Raw genomic sequence first — 20493 nt, 5'->3', positions numbered from 1 at the left:
TACCTTTGTTACATGGTTCTGAGGTTCATCTCAGTCTCCTCTAATATAGCCTACATAATTTAGTGCTAGCTGCTCATTTGGCCACCTCAGTATTGTCAGCCCAGCTGTCTAATTTAACTGACCAATTATATATCCAAGCATTTACACCTTATTCATCACACTAGCATCTGAGCTCAACACAATAATAGGCCTAGATTCTTCCTTAGTTCATCCAAGATCTTTGGGGTATTTTCTTCCATGTCTTCTCCTTCTCTTCTTTTTCTACTTTTTATCTTCAGGTACTGTCAGTAGCTTAAGTACATAAGTTTCCAACTTTCATTAGTGATATGACAAAAATAACTGACCCTGCTTATGCTGGTTTCTATGTTTTTGCTCTTAATGCATTGGAATTCAATAGTCCACACCAAAAAAAAAAAAAAAAAATCCTGAACCCTCTAACTCCAGTTTCTCTATTGGTTTAGTAAATACATCTAAAGTTAACTCACATTAACATCTTGATCTTAAAACAACAACTATTGCTAAAGCAAATCCCTAGATCTAGTTCCTTGCATTAACTGTTGCTGAAATTAATGACCATATGAAAAACAGTGTTTTATCGGATGTGCTTTAATTGGAGTTTGGCCATTTCTGATAATATAGAAAAGAACTGGAATAGAAAGGAAGTATTTTAAAAAAACTGACTTTAAAATACAAATCTGGATCTGCAGTGGCATTCATATTTCTAAAACGGAGTTGGCAGACTTGTGGCATAAAGTTAAGAGAGAGCTAATCTAAATTCAGACTACATCATTGAATAGAAAACAATAAATGGAGTACTTAATATTGAGAACAGTTTGTCACTGAAACATGTTACAAAGTTGGATATTTCAGCCCATTTCTACTTAACTTATTTTCTGCTATCGGCATATTAATAGGGTTTGTCTGAGGATACTAATGAAGGAGCAGTTGTTTCATGTCACAAGGTACACTAAAGGCCATTTAAACGTGCGCAGTGGCATCACACTGCAACAAAAAGGCAGAGAGGCAGTTTTGGCTCAACAGAGCAATAGTTCAGTATGCTGAGCTGACAAAGAGCTTTCCAATTGTTTGTGCCATTGGACTAACTTCTGTCACAGTGCACCAATACAAACTCACTGATTTCAGTAAGAGGGGAATTCGGCCTTATATCTTTTTCCATTCACCCCCCTTTGATTTTTTTTTTTTTTTGGTTACTTTTTAAACCATATCACGTCTCCATTTCAAATAAAAAATGACCCTTATGAAAAGCCCTTATTTATGGACTGCCTTTCTATGAGTGCCTGCTGCACTCAGTCCTTCTACTTCTTTTGTTTCAGAGTAGCCGCCGTGTTAGTCTGTATTCGCAAAAAGAAAAGGAGGACTTGTGGCACCTTAGAGACTAACCAATTTATTTGAGCATGAGCTTTCGTGAGCTACAGCTCATTGGTTAGTCTCTAAGGTGCCACAAGTCCTCCTTTTCTTTTTACTTCTTTTGTATGTTACTTACACAGGGTTCACCTGGAAAAGGGCCAGAAAGTTATGAGGACTGAATGGAACTGGAGTCATTCGCAACTGAAAAACCTTTTTAAGAAACAGCACCATGAATTCACATCACAAAGCACCTTTGCATTTTGACATCATAGTGATGTAGCTGAGCTATAATAGTGTTTAAACCCAGTGATGGATGGCTTTATAGTCTGAAACCATTTTGCCTGTTTGAATGTGCCTTTTTATTCTTCATAAGACCCTTATGTAAGGAACTATAGCTAATAAGTGCCATTGGGCTTTGTTATCCTTCCTGTTTACATTTTTAATTTGTCAAACTCAGATGGAGTGAAACAGGATATCCGAAATGGGAGAAATTAGAGCAGGACAAAACGACAAAACATATTAACACTGGGAAAGCATTAGGAGCGTCCCTGTGTGAGAAGCAAAGAGAGAAACTGAGAGTGTGAAATATTCTGGATTGGTCATTTTCTGATTTGGGGGCTTTATTTTGTGTGTATCTGTATGTTATTACATGGTAAGGCCTCAACTGGAGCATTGTATCTAGTTCTGGGCACCATATTACAAGAAAGATATGAACTAATCGGTGATAGTCACAAGGAGGATGGTGAAAATTTGTTCTCCTTAACCTCTGAGGATAGGACAAAAAGCAATGGGCTTAAATTGCAGCCAGGGAGGTTTAGGTTGGACATTAGGAAAAACTTAAGCACTGGAACAAATTTCCGAGGGGGGTTTTGGAATCTCTGACATTGGAGGTTTTTAAGAACAGGTTAGACAAACACCTGCCAGGAATGGTCTAGTTATTACTTAGTCCTGCCTAAAGTGCAGGGGACTGGATTAGATGACCTATTGAGGTCCCTTCCAGTCCTACACTTCTATGATTATGTGATTACAGCAAAGGCAGCTAGTGCCCAAGATTGATATAAATGTTGCCAATGGAGAGAATTCTTTTTTTTTTGATCCAAAAATCAAAAGAAAGATAATGGGAAAAGAACATCCCAAGAAATTATAGTAATTTATTTGCCAATGGTTCTCAGCCTTTTACATGCCGTGACCTTTCCTCAGGCCCATCTAGCTGGAATGTAGTCAGGACTACCCTCGTATCTACCAATATGGAGAAGGGGGAAATGTTTGCGACCCCTCTGGCATGTTTTCACAACTGCAAGCTTGCAAACCCATGCTTTGTATGATGATCTTGTGTGGCAGTAGAGTAGGCATGGAACATGTTGCATTTGCAACATGAAGACAAATTTCTCCTCTCTACTCAGCACTAGAGATCTCTGCTGCATGTTCTGCATTTGCTTTGCTTACTGGACTTCTGTCACCATCAGTAGGAATTCCATAAATGTAATAAGTGCAGAATATTCAAATAAAACCCATACTAAGTTGAGAAATCTACAGTGCAGCTCCAAGTAGTGACTTTTACTCTTGGTCTTTTAAAATGAATGTGCATTTTTGTTTAAATCAGAAAGGTGCGGGTCATTTTTCAGAGATACCAAATGAGACATAAGGAATAATATGCAAGCAGCTATCTTTAGCAAGCTTTGTTCAATCAAATGTTACTGACACCTGAGTATAGTGTAAATTCAATACAGGGTGCTCTTATATGTAGCTAAAAGTAATGACACATGGGAAGCTCCAGCAGAATCCAAATGCAGTGGGAAAGTTCCAAGATAAACATCCATGCTTTTGCAAAAATATTAGAAGAAGCAAATGAAAAAGAAATGGAAAGTAATTTTTTCAAAAATCACCTTAAAGCAGTGGTTCCCAAACTGGGGTTCGTAAAATGTTACAGGGGGTTCTCGGGGGGAAAAAATCCCTAATGGCGGAGAGAGCTGTCCCTGAGGACCCCAGGCAGCATGAGGCCAGCAGCCTGGAGCCCCTCGACTTCCAAGAGCTAAGGAGATCAAAGCAAGCATATCTATCACACTGAGGAGATTTAAACTTCAAGACTCCTTATAAGAAATGTAAAGGGAGGTGGATATTTACTGCTGTTTTTAAAATTAAATAGGCAGCTAGTATAGTTTTTAAAATTATTATGAAGAACATGTTTAAGCTTTGTTGCAATATGTGTTGTTTGCCTGGACTGCTCAAGACCTGAATGCGTATGTAGGAGGAACTCTTTGAGTTGGCTTCTTAAATCCCTTCATGCTGTTTCACATCTGATACTCCTTGATGAAACACAGGAGCCTTGTCTTATAACAGGCTTGTTCAAAATGATACAAGCTATGAAAGTGAGATCTTGGAAGAGTGTTACCATTTTCATAATGTAATAAAAAATACTGTAATGATAAATAATAATTAATAATAAATAGTGTGTAATAATGTCATGACATGTCATGAAAACAAATTTTATATTTCCAAGATCACTGCTATTATAATTTATACTCAGGTAAAGGAGAAAGTCCCTGGAAATATTCATTTTTAGAAGGGGGTTTGCGAGACTTGACATTTTAGTGAAAGGTTCACAGGTTGTTAAAGTTTGGGAACCACTACCTTAAAGCAATGCAGGATCATCTGTCTGTAGTTAAAGTTCAAGCCTTCCCTTTTACTCTGCTGCTCTAAACTGACATGGGAACAACATATAAGTTGCCATTGACATATGGAGCACTGGAAGTAAGAGATGCAAAATCAACTATTTTTATATATGTATATGTGCAGCACCTAACACAATCAGACTCTGATCCTGATTGGGTCCTCGGAGTGCTACTGAAATATTAATAGTTTAAACTAATATAGAAATAGAGGTGGAAAGTACTTACTGTAAACTGACCTTTGTGACTTCTAAATGCCAAATAAGCTTAAAGGCTCTAATTCAGCAATGCACTTAAGCATATGCTTAGGTCCCATTGACTTTTGACTTCAGTGGGACTTAAGCTTGTGTATAAAGTTAAGATGTGCTCAAGTGCTTTGCTGAATCAGGTCTTAAAGGTCTCATCCATCTCCCATTGAAGCCAATGGGATCCGTTCTGTTGCTTTTCACAGGAATCGGAGATCAGGCCTCAGAAACATATCAACCTTTAAATAGCGAAGCAGTGATTAGATTACCAAAAAGGGGTTGAAATACGTAGTGCGTAAAATGAATTGGTGATCTCAGTCCAGTTCCTAGTGAACAGATATCTGTGTCTTAAAGCCAACCATCACAATTTCTCGGTCCTTCTCAATCAGGGGAGGGACTGGGGATGGGAAATGTGCATTGCACAGCTAGTGTGGTCTTTGTTCCATGGCTAAATAAATAGTTTCAGTTCCAAGGAACATTGACACTGCACCTTTCCCCAAAGATGAGCTCCCTCCAGTCACATTTGAATAAGCTATAACTTTCCATACTCATAATGTAACATGTAATTTTTGTTTAAGTGAAAGAAGTTGGCTGGAACATAAAGATCCATAAAGCATAATAAAGTATTACCAGAATCTAATCAAGAGTCCAGTTTTGAACTGTTAATGGTAGTTGTTACAATAGATATGCATGTCATAGTCCATTACCTCCTAGGGCTTCTCTTGTACTATCTCAGTTCACGCCTACCCCCCTTAGGCTGGGTGGGGGCTCTCAAAATGAAGTCCAGGTGGTTTTATAATCCTCTCTTTTTTTTCCCAGGGATGTGTCTGTCAGACTTCAATACTCCTGTTTCTTCCAGTTGATTTACTCCACTGCCCTGTTACTGAAGCTCATTTCCAAAATACCCCAAAATAGTGCATGTACCATTTGAGCTACTAATCCTGTTTTGTGTAAATGAATTCTCCTCTGGTCGCCAACATCCAGAGGGAGGGCTTTTGGATCTAGTCTGTTCCCTTTATCTGTAACCTTTATATACCTAAGGTTAACTCTTTTTCTTAAAATTCTGTACCTCGTGGCATTGCCAACAGATAGCAAAACTCCCTACTCATTCACATTCCTTTCAGCATTCAGCCACTTACATTAGGTTAAATTTTCTTTAGTACAAGTGTGAATTTGAGAGTGAGGTGGGGCAGCCTTGTTAATAAAACTTTTCTTTAGCTATGAATTGAAGTATTTTATACATCCATCAGATTTCTTTCTGGTTGTATGTCTCATTCCAATGCTTGATCACCTTCAAAAGGACTTGCTAACTTACCTAGGCGCTAGGTAAACTCCAGTATAAACTAGAAATATGTATGATTTGATGGAGAATTGACTGGGAAAATCACCTCTAGAGTCTAAAATAGATGTTTGTTTGTTTCAGTCCAGGTTCTAAATTACATTCTTTCTTTAGTTCTTCAGAAGTTAGCAGAGGGTCACATTTTCAAAAGTACATAAGTGCCCTAGGACCCTAAGGGCTAGATTTTCAAAGGTATTCAAGTGCTGAAAGATGCAGACATCTAGTGGGATTTTCAAAAGTGTTTAGCTCCCACAGAAAACAAAGGGAGTTAGGTGCCTAGGTGCTTTTGAAAATCCCAGTAGGTGCCTCTCTGCACCTTCAGGTGTCTGGATTTATTAATGTAATGATAAGAGGTGAAACGCCACCTAAGCCTTTCTCACCACGCTTCTATATTTTTACTGTGAGACAAAACATGTCAATTGTGATTTTATTTCTAATAGAAAAAGAAGAACAAGGCATGAAAAATGTCATTAATTGTAGCTTATATAACTCTTCACATGCCAGGCATGCTTAAGCAACACAACTGTTCGATCCCTTTGCATCCATCGCTCCATGAAGCTGAATCTGTAGGCCAAGTAATTTTAAATAAGGGAGAGCATCTCCTCAATCCCCTCCCTTCCTTCACAGTTACTCATTACTTAATTTGATTTGTGGCTTCTGGTGTCTCCATTTGAATGTAGAAAGCCTGCTGTGTTCATCCACAGGCACTGCTGTCGGGATAGTTACCAGAAAGTGCTGAAAAATATATGGGGTGGCCTGAAAGATGCCTGAGGCCACTTCCATTTTAGTCCCATTAACTCCCCGAGGTCATTGGGCAAGACATTGGGCAATCTAGGTAATAAGTTGTGCATATAAGTGGAAGGCATCAAGGAGTCAAGCTGTAATTTTTATTTCCAAGCACTTGCATCCAGTGTCTGTGAGGGAGAGGAGGAAAGTATCTTTGTTAAATGGCAGGCTGATTTAAAAAAGGATCTGATTTCTTCCTATCTATGTCATAACCTGATGATGAATAGAATGTTTATAAAAACCTGCACCCAGAGGAGGATGGATTTTGCATGGTCTATGTATATATAGGGCTATATCAATGCCCTCTTTCCCCATTTGTAACCCATGGATAACTTGGATTGTACTTCCTGCCTGCCCAGGATTCAAATGCCAGCATGAACAATAAGGGTGGTAGCCAGGTGTCTTGCTCATATATTCAGTTAGGCATGATCTGTGAGTTGAGGTCTCTATATAAATGTTTTATCCATCTTTGCAGGCTTTCCCTCCAATATCAGATTTTAAAATGTGAAATCAAAAGGGCCACACAGTGCACATAAGTGCTTTTTCCACATCAAGTGACCCACACAACCCTCTCCATGATTCCTTCCAAAAAGGAATTGCATTACATGCCTACTATTAGCTGTTGATTCTCTGTTCAACCTAAGCAGCGTCTGGTCCCTTTGTCTGAGGTTTGGTAACTTCCTTTCCTAGTCTTGTTTCAAGAATATTGGCAAATATTTTCACATCTGTATTTATGTATTAAATGCCTAAATACAAAGTAATTAATGAAGCAAATGTGTCTGTGGTGCTCCCATTCTAGCTCTTGCCCTGTTTTATGAACAATTTTATAGCATTTGCTAAATGTGGAAGGAGCTCCTCCCCATTTATAAGTATTAACTATGAGTAATGAGAGGACTGTGATATTTTATACACCCTTCTGTTTCTTTCTCTGTCCAACATTGCTTTTACTGCTGCATTTAGGTTCAAATGATTAAAGTAGAAGATTTGGAAAATGCTTTCCCGACATCACAGTTTAAGTAGTAGAAATAGCATCTCTGTTATTTAAAATAAATGTAAATCCATTTTTTCAACCAATCCAAGTTTACTTTTCTGACTGTGGAGGGATATCATTCCTGAATACAGTCTTTCCCTAATGTACAATTCATACACTTAAGACAACATTAGTCTGGGTTTTGTCTGACCTGTAATATTGTGTTACCTGCATTCACAAAGATTAAAGATTGAAGAATAAATGTGTATGTTCCGTGTATTTCACTCTGTGGTGCTTTTTTGGGATATTGAAAACCACCAACAGAATCTTTTACCATTATATTCAGCCAGGGTATTAAGTCTGTGCAATGCCCTCTGCACCACTTAAATACCATTTAATCCTTTAACACAGTCTTAAGTGGTGTGCTAGGCCATATGCAGGCTCTCTGCACTGCCAGACAAACATAGTAGAACCCTCAAAGGTACCTATAATAATATAAATGTGAACTCCCTCTAGTGACTTTTTGCTACTGATTCCATTTAAAATATATTGTCTTTTAGCCTTTTGTGTGTATGATTGTTTTTAGTGACGAGTATGAGGAGGATGGTTTTTGCCAGCCATACAGAGGGATTGCTTGTGCAAGATTTATTGGGAATCGAACAATTTATATGGAGTCTCTACATATGCAGGGTGAAATAGAAAATCAGATTACAGGTAGGTAAAGTATGTTGCCCCTAGCTCTCAAAAATACACACCTTTTTCCAGAGAACTGCTACAGCCTCTTGCCACTGACATTTTTTCCTTATATCTTCTTTTGCTACCTTCCCACTTGCTGTGAGTTTTGCCAAAGCAAAGCCTAATCAGGACTGGTATATAACATGTTTTCAGTGGAATGGGTCATATCAAACATGCGCAGCTTTTTAATATGCTGTGTGTCTCTGCTGATAGGCTTCCTCAAAAAAAAGTGTGTGTGTTTGTGTACGTGTGTGTAAATAAAAGAACAAGAGTAGGTATGGCTCACATCTGGTCTATCTTGTGGAGTGATCCCAGCATATTTTAAAAGCTAAGCAAAGCCAAGCTGGGTCATTACTTGGTTGAGAGACTGTTAAGGAAAACCCCAGGTACTGAAGAAGGTTGTGTAAGTAATTCAACAGGTGGCATTCTTGCCTCTGACTTAGTAAGGAACCGATGCCCCAGCACTATGATAGGGGGCACTGTGCTGAGGGAAGTGCCCTGTGTGCTACGAGACATAAAACAAAGATCTTCATGGTACTTTCCCACAATTTTAGGTGTGTTGCCCATGGCCAGATTCCAGCCAAGCTAATGACTTTTCAGTGGTCTAAAACCCTCTTGTGGTTTCAACTGGATACTGTGCTTGACTTCTTGCCATAAAGTGTTATGCAGCATTGCCATGCACTGTTAAAACATTGCAACACAGCGGTGATGGAAATGTTCCTTAAATATACAGCAGCTCATACGCTTGATCAGTTTGTTTATAAAGTGATTTGGGATCCTTTGGGTTGAAGGATGCAATATGTAAACGTACAATACTTTTGTTATTATGCATTCTGTAGAACCTGCTGTTCTTACCTATCAGGTAAAAGTAATCCAAGAAACAAAATATTTAGACGACTTTATGAACTATCTGGGAAAAAAGCAAAATAAAAATAAAATTTAATATGTAGTTTTGAGACAGCTTAAAATCAATGCAATGTTGACACCAAATGCAATTTCTTTTTCACTGAAATGAATGTCATACCAACTTTTAAAATAATTGTTATCCTGTATTTCTCAAATGTGCATTTGTCCCTGCTGGAATCTTTGAGTTCTGTAATAATAGTTATTACTGTAATTCTTGAGAAAAAGAGTTTGTTCTTCTTACTTTCGTTATTTGCCATTGTCAAATGTGTACAAAGTAGGGATTATGCTGTTGAGTCTAAAATCCTGTCATGTTAAATAAAATCCTTTTGTGTGTCTTACAGCTGCCTTCACTATGATTGGCACTTCCAGTCACTTATCTGATAAATGCTCCCAGTTTGCCATTCCTTCTTTGTGCCACTACGCTTTCCCATACTGTGACGAGACCTCACCAGCCCCAAAGCCCCGAGATCTGTGCCGTGATGAATGTGAAATTCTGGAAAATGTCCTTTGTCAGACAGAGTATATTTTTGCAAGGTCCAATCCTATGATTCTGATGAGATTAAAGCTGCCGAACTGTGAAGATCTTCCTCAGCCAGATAGCCCGGAAGCTGTAAATTGTATCCGGATTGGAATCCCCATGGCAGATCCTATAAATAAAAGTAAGTGAAAGTTGCTGACTTAGTGCCCTGTGCAAGAATTATCAGGTCAGCATGTAAAGGTTTTATCTAATCACTCTCTGCCCCCAGATGGGTTAGTCATGAACTCTGAAAACTCACGATCATTATAGTCTTGCATCAGGTTGGTGGAAGACTGAGCTGGTTATTCCAGAACCCACGGAAACTCACAATAACTTTTTCAATATTTTCTTAAATTGCCTCTGGATTTACGCTGATAGCAGTTTTTTGGCTTCAGATTATTTTTGTTAATATTAACTAACAAAAAGGATGTTTTCACTTGTCACATTTTAAGATCAGTGAACGTCTAAGGTCCCGGTCCTGCAACCCTTACACATGTAAGACATCCTTGCCGCAGTAGTTCTATGTATTCTAATGGAACTGCTGGTGTGATTAAGGACTACTCAACATGAGTAAGGCTCACAGGATCAGGCCCATGACTGTACTTGCCTGAGATGTTATTCTAAGGCATAACTACAGGCATTCACAGGAGCACAATCTTGATCACTGAGTTACTGCAACATCAAATGTTTATATGTCCAAAATAGGAAATATTTATTTATTTATTGTGTCCCACATATTCTCTACCTTTATTTCAAAATAATGGATGTGATTCAGGTTCCCACTGTAGTTTTGACTCTTCTTCTGTATTTTATATTAAAAATACTCGGAGTAAGCTGTTTTCATTACTGAAGCATAAGCTTTAAATCCTCCCAGGAATGTGAATGCAAGGCAGGCCCAGTGTTACAGCCGCAACAAATTGGGACCCCTTACCTCTTGAATTGGGTTTCCAGGCCCCAGGCCAGCAGAATTGTGCTTAGTCTCTGGGAGGTTAATTATGCACTCCTAGATCAACTGGTGGTCAGTATGTATGGTAACATTCTGACTCGCCGCGATCATCTATTGCCTTAATATTGCTGTAGCTCACGAAAGCTTATGCTCAAATAAATTGGTTAGTCTCTAAGGTGCCACAAGTCCTCCTTTTCTTTTTGCGGATACAGACTAACACGGCTGCTACTCTGAAACCTGTTGCTTTAATGTTTTTCAGATCACAAATGTTACAACAGTACTGGAGTAGATTACCGTGGGACCGTCAGCGTAACAAAGTCTGGCCGTCAGTGTCAGCCATGGAATTCTCAGTATCCGCACACACATACCTTCACCGCCATCAGATATCCAGAGTTAAACGGGGGCCATTCGTATTGCCGAAATCCAGGGATTCAGAAGGAAGCCCCATGGTGCTTTACCTTAGATGAAAATTTTAAGTCTGAGCTTTGTGACATCCCAGCATGTGGTAAATACTGCACAGTCCCATTTTATTTCTAATTGTTTTTTAAAGGGAAAACATTGGAATTATTTTTGTTGAAGGAAAAAGTGTAACATTTGTCTGATCCGTACAGTTGTGCTCCATCACATACGTTCCGTGTAGCTGTGCACAGAACGCCTTTGTTGTGTCTGGAAAGGGAGCTCTGGTAAAGAAGACTACATATAGTGTTTTTACCTAAAGCCACAGCATCTGAAACAGGAAATTCCCCAACAAGGGAAATCTTACAGTTCTTACCTGTGCATGTGGTAAGCAACTGGAGCAACAGCATGAAAATATTTTAGTAGGAAAGGTTGTAAAGATTAAACCTCCTCAATGATATGTTGAAGCACAAGTGTTTCTAGCATGTCATGTGTTCTACATTTTCAAAGTTATCATTAAAATTAATATCGCTTCTTAGTGCAGTAGAATTGGCTTTGTGGGCACTGATCCTAAATGCATTATAAAATTGTTTCCCTTTGATTTATTCTTAATCATTTTAATAAATGCAAGTCTAGCTTAATACAGTTCAGCCTTCGTTTAAAAAAAATGGGGGGAGATGGTTTTGCAAAACACTTTTCCAGCTGGGTTTTGGTTTTGATTTTGCAAAACTTCAGCACCTGGATTTGGGTTTTACAAACTCAGAGTTAGCTGAGATCCAGGTCTCATTTTTTCTGAACTCCTGATATTTGGAGGGAGTGGAAGGAAGATCTGACTAATAGTTCCCATTTTATTAAGTCTTCATTAAAACTAATAATACAGAGGTTCTGTAAAGAAGAAAACACTGCTACTTTGCGGGTACATGTTGGAAAATGCACCTAGCAATGAGCTTTATGACATTGACTCTTGTTCTGGTAATTTATGGTAAAAGGTTTCATGCAAATGATTGTGTTGCACACAAGTGATGGCAATAATGATCACTTTCCCCTTGGAAGTAAGGTGCTTTTTCACGTTCAGTAGCCAATCTTGAGTTAAAATTAATTTTGATTATGGTTACGAACATTTTTTAAATCAGACTCTCTTATGGATCTTGTGCATTCTGGGTCTGATTCAAAGCCCATTTAAGTAAGTGGAAAGGTTTCCAGTTACTCCAGTGGGCTTTGGCTCAGGTTCGTACTTGAGATTTTTTGTTAAAAAGGGAACATATACATTACATAGTCAAAACTGTCTCTCTTAATAGTTGTAATGCCCTGTGTTAAATTCATAGGGTGGCTGGCAGGCTGTTCTCTGTGAGGGTTGCAAGAGTCTGGAACTTGCTCCCTTCTAGTCTGAAATAGCCCAAATTTGGTGACTTCTAGGGTACGCTATAAAAGACATCTGGTTGATAGAGTCTAAGGAGAAGGCTGAGGTGGTGCTTCCTAGATGATGAAGGGGTAGGTGTCTGGCAGGCCTGCCCACAAAATTCCTGTAGAAAGATTTTAATGCTGCTAAGGTTTAATTGTATTTACTGCATGATTAATAATATTAGGGTGTCTAGATCCTGAGATGGGGTCCCTATTTAAAATATAAATAAACAGAATTCTATGAGGTGGCTGGTTGTTTAGTTAATGGTGCAATCGTTAGGTGCTGTTCTGCATTTTGAAAATGTAAAGAACTGGGTAGGTAAGAAGTATTACTACTCAGCTCTTTTTGTACTTACTGAAAAAGCCAATTCAGGCACATTTTAAAAAATATCATACGCTCTACCTAATTGGGACCTTCTTAATTTGGAAACTAACTTAATTGGGATGTCTCCCAGGGAACCAATTTAAGCCTAATGAGGCTTCATGATAGTGACTGCTGCTTAATAGGAATGGTAATTCCACTTGATTGGGACACTGCAGGAGATGAACTGGTGCCTATGTCTCTGCGTGTTTGCCTCATGTTGGTTGTAAACGGGGCTTAAAATGGTCTGAAAAAAGTGTGTGGGGGGGTCTAGCATCACCGTGACATCTGCACAACAATTAACGACCTCCAACTCCAAATCAATCCTTCCCCCCATCAGTTTTGCACCCACATCTGTTCTGTACCACTGCCCCACACACACCTCACCTCCACTCCTCCTTCAGCTCCTGGGGCTTTTAACCCCCTCTTTCCCAGGATGGGGAGGGGCTGCAAGAGTTCCCACTCCCCCTTCCCAGGTTGGGTACTGAAAATGGGGAGAAGGAGAGGAGCTATCCCCTTGTTCACCTCACAGGAGGGAAGAGGAGGGAGCGGAGCTACCCTGAGCTGCTGGGCTCTTTCTGCTTCCTCCTCCCCTCCTGTGAGAACAGCTTGGGCTTCTAAGGGGAAGGAGGAGAGCTCTGCCTGCTTCCTGCAGCTGCTCCAATGGGTTGCTCTACCTCAGGAGAGGTGGGAAATTGGTGAAAGCAGCCACCCCGAGGCGGTTTCCCCCTCAGGAGTACTAAAAACAGGCGCCCATTAGCAACCTTGCTGGCTTTTTAGCCATTTTATTTCCCAGGTCTGTGACCCGTTGTGACCGGGCCGCTTCAGCTGTCACATATGCAGTAGTTGATAAAGCCTGTGATGTCTTTTGCAGACAAATCTGTAGCAAGGGACAATAATCCAAGTGCGAGGCTGTGGAGAGACAAGTGTAGGAAGCCTCGCCAGAGGAGAGCGGGGGGAAGGGCAGGGTGTATAGGCACCAGTGTGGAGTAGCATGAAAGGACACATGAGGCAAAGTGTGGTGTAGAGACTTCCTTAATGCAGTTGTGAGGGGAAGCAGAGCCAGGGACAGTTGCAGTCCTTGTACTAGGTGGGAGCACAGGGACTGCTCCCTTCTAGCAGTCCTGGGGATGGAAGTCGCTCCCAAAGGAAGGGATGAGGCTGTGGATCAAGCCACCCCTCACCAGTCCATAGAGCCAGCCAGATGCATGGGGAACTGTGCACTGGAGGAAGGACTGTGCCTCAGTCTCCTCTCTTCACCCACTGCTGTGGTGTTGTGGCCCTCGGCCAGTGCCTAGATGCCACAATCTGATCTGAAAAGAGCAATTAGGAGAGAGGATACAATGGCAGCATAAGGAAGGGGAGAGGGCATAAAATGGGATAAGACGGCAAATATGGGAAGAAGAGCTCTGCAAAGTTAAATCTGAATCCATTTGAACATTTGCAAATTGGATACTATTAATTTAGGCTTAAATAGAGACTGGGAGTGGCTAAGTCATTATGCAAGGTAGCCTATTTCCCCTCGTTTTTTCCTCCCCCCCCCCCCCAACGTTCTGGTTAAACTTGGATTTAAACTTGGAGAGTGGTCAGTTTGGATGAGCTATTGCCAGCAGGAGAGTGAGTTTGTATGTGTGTGTTTCGGGGGGGGGGGGGGGGGGGCGTGTGAGAACCTGAATTTGTGCTGGAAATGGCCCACCTTGATTATCATGCACATTGTAGGGAGAGTGGTCACTTTGGATAAGCTATTACCAGCAGGAGAGTGAGTTTGTGTGTGTGGTTTTTGGAGGGGGGTGAGGGAGTGAGAGAACCTGGATTTGTGCAGGAAATGGCCCACCTTGATTATCATAAAAAGAAAAGGAGTACTTGTGGCACCTTAGAGACTAACCAATTTATTTGAGCATGAGCTTTCGTGAGCTACAGCTCACTTCATCAGATGTTTACCGTGGAAACTGCAGCAGACTTTAAAGTCTGCTGCAGTTTCCACGGTAAACATCTGATGAAGTGAGCTGTAGCTCACGAAAGCTCATGCTCAAATAAATTGGTTAGTCTCTAAGGTGCCACAAGTACTCCTTTTCTTTTTGCGAATACAGACTAACACGGCTGTTCCTCTGGAACCTTGATTATCATATACATTGTGAAGAGAGTGGTCACTTTGGATGGGCTATTACCAGCAGGAGAGTGAGTTTGTGGGGGGGGGGGGGGGCGGAGGGTGAGAAAACCTGGATTTGTGCTGGAAATGGCCCAACTTGATGATCACTTTAGATAAGCTATTACCAGCAGGACAGTGGGGTGGGAGGAGGTATTGTTTCATGGTCTCTGTGTATATAATGTCTTCTGCAGTTTCCACGGTATGCATCCGATGAAGTGAGCTGTAGCTCACGAAAGCTCATGCTCAAATAAATTGGTTAGTCTCTAAGGTGCCACAAGTACTCCTTTTCTTTTTGCGAATACAGACTAACACGGCTGTTACTCTGAAACCTGTCATTTGAACTTTGCTACCCTCATGATCTGAACGAATCCCAAATTTCAGCTCAAGTGTGCATTTAATTAGATTTGTAATAGGCATCTGTATGGCCCTCTCAGCACTTGCACAAATCCAGCTTTGAAAACACAGACACACTCAGCTGGTCCAGTGTCAACGGTAGAACACTCCCTCCCAGCCCTTCCACAAAATACTACATGCTACCCTGCCTCAGCCTATTGACCCCACTGAATTAGTCCTCTCAGAAAAAGCTGGGGCCTACAGGTCAAGAGACTTACACGCTGACAAAATGTGTATGATCTGCATTTGAGCCAATAAAATCCACTGCAGTTGCCCTAAAAAAACACTGATTTAAAAGACAGTAGGACACACCAGAACTCCCCAAGAAAGATGATGGCCTTCAGTATGGCACTAAGAACATGTTAGACTAGGGAGGCTTCCAAAATAGAATAGTTTTGTTTTTGTTTTTTTCCTGCCAGGCAAAGTGAGGAAGAAGGGAGAACACAGGTGAAAATTATCACAATTTTTGCTGCAAAAAGCAGGGGCGCCATTTAAGAGGAGCAGGGGAGGGCACTAGCTCCCCCCCCCCCCCCCCCGAGTTTCAGAGGGGAGGTCTACTCACCCTAGCCCCCACAGAGCTCTTAACTGCAACAGCTTGAGTATGATATGTAATGAGTTCGGAAGCTGGGAGAAGCACAGCCTTTGCGGCAGGGAGTTTGTTTGTAAACAAAGGCAGGGCGATTAAGATAACAAAAGGCTTATCATTAAAGTAAATTAAGGATCACTAGATGATCCTGAAAGCACTGCAAAGCACTTCATTTAAAAGATAGGAAACAAAGGGTAGGACTAGAAGGTGAGAATGGAGAGAGGTAAATAGTGGTGTCCCTCAGGAGTCTGTACTGGGACCAGTCTAAGGGCAGGTCTTCACGAGCAACGCTGTGTAATCGCGGCACTACACAGAGACCTCTCCCAGTGCTATAAAAAAACACCTCCACGAGGGGAATAGCTATCAGCATTGGCACACTGTCTACACTGCCACTTTACAGCACTGAAACTTACAGCGCTCAGGGGGGTGTTTTTTCACACCCCTGAGCGAGACAGTTTCAGCGCTATAAAGTGGCAACAGAGACAAGGTCCTCTTCAACATACTCATAAATGATCTGGAAAAAAGGCGTACGCCGTGAGGTGGTAAAATTTGCAGAGGATACAAAATTACTCAAGATAGTTAAGTCCAAAGCAGACTGCAAAGAGTTACAAAGGGATCTCACAAAACTGGGTGAGTGGGCAACACAATGGCAGAAGAAATTAAATGTTGATAAATGCAAAGTAATGCACTTGGCAAAATATAATCCCAACAATACGTACAAAATGATGGGGTCTAAATTAGCTGAATCTGTCAATAAAGAGATCTTGGAGGCATTAGGGATAGTTCTCTGAAAACATCTGCTCAATGTGCAGTGGCAATTAAAAAAGCTAACGGAATGTTGGGAACCATTAGGAAAGGGATAGATAATAAGAAAAAAATATCATATTGCCTCTATATAAGTCCACGGTAGCCAACATATTGAACATTGCATTCAAATTTGCTCATCCCATCTCAAAAATGATGTATTGGATTTGGAAAAGGTACAGAGAAGGGCAACAGAAATGATTGGGGTATAGAACACCTTCTGTATTGTTAGGGGGCTTATTCCTTCACCCACTTACTTCCCTGGTCCTTCTCGCATGAACAGAGAGCAACAATACCCGAAGTCCAAAGGTGCAAACAATTCGATGTTTATTGGGGTGAACTTCCAGCAAGCATGATTCCAGTTTCCTTCCTTAGTGTCCTCCTTCCCAGCTCTGACACCACAGAGCCTTAGACCTGTGTCCCTGTTCCCATTCCTGCCCTTAGCCAAACATGATTCCAACTTCCTTACTCCCATTCCCTGTTCCCATTTCCCCCTTTAGCAAAACATGATTCCAATTTTCTTACCCCCATTCCCTGCTCCCATTTCCCTCACCCACATGCCCATGCCCACTCCCACCCACCCCCCGTCACTTCCTCATTGACTACAGATTATGTAGTAAAACTTGAGTTCTGCTTAGCTATACCTTAACCAATCATTTTCCTGAAATTTAACTAACCAATCCTAACATATTGTCCAATTATATCCCACCACCTCAATTAGTTTACACCCAGCAAAATTAATTATACAGCAGACAGGAACAATCACAGAACCAGACAGAGATTATACAGACAAACAACAGCAAAGTGGGAACTATAATGACAAAACAATACAGAAGTGAGGATTTCACATCCCAGCTATTGATAAGTGAGTTCTTGCCAGACAGGATGCTATCAAACTAAGTTTCCTTTTACATTTTCTAGGCACTTCCCTTTCTCTGGAGGTGATAGGAATACAATCCTGTCCTGATAGTGCCTGACAACCCAATAGCACCTTATTTCAATGTCACTAGTTTGGAATGTGAGGATGTGACTGTTCGCTTCCTAGCTTATGGCTGCCTCTGCTGCTTAGCCAAAGGCCTGAGCCTAAGAACAGGGCCTCAATCTGTCACAGTAAGAGAAGGCCCTTACACCGGCAGACAGTGATTTCTTTCTTTTATACCTCTAGAACTAGCCAAGCGATAAGAATACACCTAAATTCTTAAAGTACAGGCCTTTGCAGACAGGCCTGAATATCTATATCCTAACATGTATGAGGAGAGATTAAAAAGACTGGGACTTTTCAGCTTGGAAAAGAGATGACTAAGAGGGGATAGGATAGCGGTCTATAAAATCATGAATGGTGTGGAAAAATTGAATAAGGAAATGTTATTTGCTCCTTCACATAACACAAGAACTAGGGGTCACCAAATGAAATTAATAGGCAGCAGATTTAAAACAAACAAGAAAAATTATTTCTTCACAGTCAACATGTGGAATTCTTTGCCAGGGGATGTTGTGAAGGCTATAACTATAACAGGGTTCCAATAAGAACTAGATATGTTCATGGAGGATAGGTCCAGCAATGGCTATTAGCCAGGGTGGGCAGGGATCCAACACCATGTTCTGCGTGTCCCTCGCCTCTGTTTGCCAGAAGCTGGTAGTGGGCAACAGGGCAACTTAATGATTACCTGTTCTGTTCATTCCCCCTGGGGCACCTGCCATTGGCCACTGTTGGAAGACAGGATACTGGGCTAGATGGACCATTGGTCTTACCCAGTATGGCCATTCTGATGTTCTTATATAAAACCCATAGAATCATAGAATCATAGAATCTCAGGGTTGGAAGGGACCCCTGAAGGTCATCTAGTCCAACCCCCTGCTCGAAGCAGGACCAATTCCCAGTTAAATCATCCCAGCCAGGGCTTTGTCAAGCCTGACCTTAAAAACCTCTAAGGAAGGAGATTCTACCACCTCCCTAGGTGACGCATTCCAGTGTTTCACCACCCTCTTAGTGAAAAAGTTTTTCCTAATATCCAATCTAAACCTCCCCCACTGCAACTTGAGACCATTACTCCTTGTTCTGTCATCTGCTACCATTGAGAACAGTCTAGAGCCATCCTCTTTGGAACCCCCTTTCAGGTAGTTGAAAGCAGCTATCAAATCCCCCCTCATTCTTCTCTTCTGCAGACTAAACAATCCCAGCTCCCTCAGCCTCTCCTCATAAGTCATGTGTTCTAGACCCCTAATCATTTTTGTTGCCCTTCGCTGGACTCTCTCCAATTTATCCACATCCTTCTTGTAGTGTGGGGCCCAAAACTGGACACAGTACTCCAGATGAGGCCTCACCAATGTCGAATAGAGGGCAACGATCACGTCCCTCGATCTGCTCGCTATGCCCCTACTTATACATCCCAAAATGCCATTGGCCTTCTTGGCAACAAGGGCACACTGCTGACTCATATCCAGCTTCTCGTCCACTGTCACCCCTAGGTCCTTTTCCGCAGAACTGCTGCCTAGCCATTCGGTCCCTAGTCTGTAGCTGTGCATTGGATTCTTCCATCCTAAGTGCAGGACCCTGCACTTATCCTTATTGAACCTCATCAGATTTCTTTTGGCCCAATCCTCCAATTTGTCTAGGTCCTTCTGTATCCTATCCCTCCCCTCCAGCGTATCTACCACTCCTCCCAGTTTAGTATCATCCGCAAATTTGCTGAGAGTGCAATCCACACCATCCTCCAGATCATTTATGAAGATATTGAACAAAACCGGCCCCAGGACCGACCCTTGGGGCACTCCACTTGATACCGGCTGCCAACTAGACATGGAGCCATTGATCACTAGCCGTTGAGCCCGACAATCTAGCCAGCTTTCTACCCACCTTATAGTGCATTCATCCAGCCCATACTTCCTTAACTTGCTGACAAGAATACTGTGGAAGACCGTGTCAAAAGCTTTGCTAAAGTCAAGAAACAATACATCCACTGCTTTCCCTTCATCCACAGAACCAGTAATCTCATCATAAAAGGCGATTAGATTAGTCAGGCATGACCTTCCCTTGGTGAATCCATGCTGGCTGTTCCTGATCACTTTCCTCTCATGCAAGTGCATCAGGATTGATCCTTTGAGGACTTGCTCCATGATTTTTCCAGGGACTGAGGTGAGGCTGACTAGCCTGTAGTTCCCAGGATCCTCCTTCTTCCCTTTTTTAAAGATTGGCACTACATTAGCCTTTTTCCAGTCATCCGGGACTTCCCCGGTTCGCCACGAGTTTTCAAAGATAATGGCCAATGGCTCTGCAATCACAGCCGCCAAGATGTATCTGCTCCCTGCTGTTTCCCACTAGACCCCGCTCTCCTCCCAGAGCTAGGATAGAACCTAGGAATTCTGACGGGGGTCTCTCTCTCCACAGAGTTAGTAATAAAGTAAAAATATACGTTAACATTTTAAACCTAACCAGTGTCCCTTAAATGACTTGCCACAAGATGTCAGAACATGTTCTTATTAGAGCTGAATGGGTCTAATATTTATTTACTTTTCTTTCTTGTATAAAGGAATTAGATACAGGGCTCCTGTCAGCTAATTGCTAAGTTATCTGCCAAAAAACTAGAGTTTTCAAGTGCCTAAGTAGCCCCAGGAATCACTGTTAAAGTTGCCCCCACCTACCAAAATCTGAAATGGCACTCCTGGCAAAAAGCTGTTTGACAATTTCAAAGATCTCACTTCTTTTCTTATCCTTGGTGATCTATCAGCTGCTTCTTGTGCTGGTGATCTGTCCCTTCTCCTTCGTTGCCACAGCACCTGTGGTTTCTTTGACTTAGTACTTTGGACATTCTCTTCCTACTGAACTGGCTGATGTTTCCAGGTGTCTTGTCATAATGGCCCTGCTCTCACTCAGCCTCCTTTTGGGTAGAGCTTGAATTGGACTGTGCTCCAGCAGCATGGC

The 20493-nt window shown here is 41.5% G+C and overlaps 1 protein-coding gene across 3 annotated transcripts in view; it reads left to right on the top strand.

The window, feature by feature from the left end:
• The window catches only part of ROR1 (receptor tyrosine kinase like orphan receptor 1), a 250000-nt gene that overhangs the window by 220098 nt on the left and 9409 nt on the right, over window positions 1-20493 (top strand). For all 3 annotated transcript variants that reach the window (XM_048861926.2, XM_075131783.1, XM_075131782.1), the window contains exons 5-7: window positions 7964-8091; window positions 9360-9677; window positions 10741-10986. In XM_048861926.2, the coding sequence (XP_048717883.1) occupies window positions 7964-8091; window positions 9360-9677; window positions 10741-10986 (692 nt within the window). The remainder of the gene's footprint in view (window positions 1-7963; window positions 8092-9359; window positions 9678-10740; window positions 10987-20493) is intronic.

Source organism: Caretta caretta, chromosome 8, assembly GCF_965140235.1.
Source record: "Caretta caretta isolate rCarCar2 chromosome 8, rCarCar1.hap1, whole genome shotgun sequence".
Lineage (NCBI taxonomy): Eukaryota > Metazoa > Chordata > Testudines > Cheloniidae > Caretta > Caretta caretta.
Note: the sequence above shows the minus strand (reverse complement) of the source record. Positions and strands in the feature narration are given on the sequence as shown.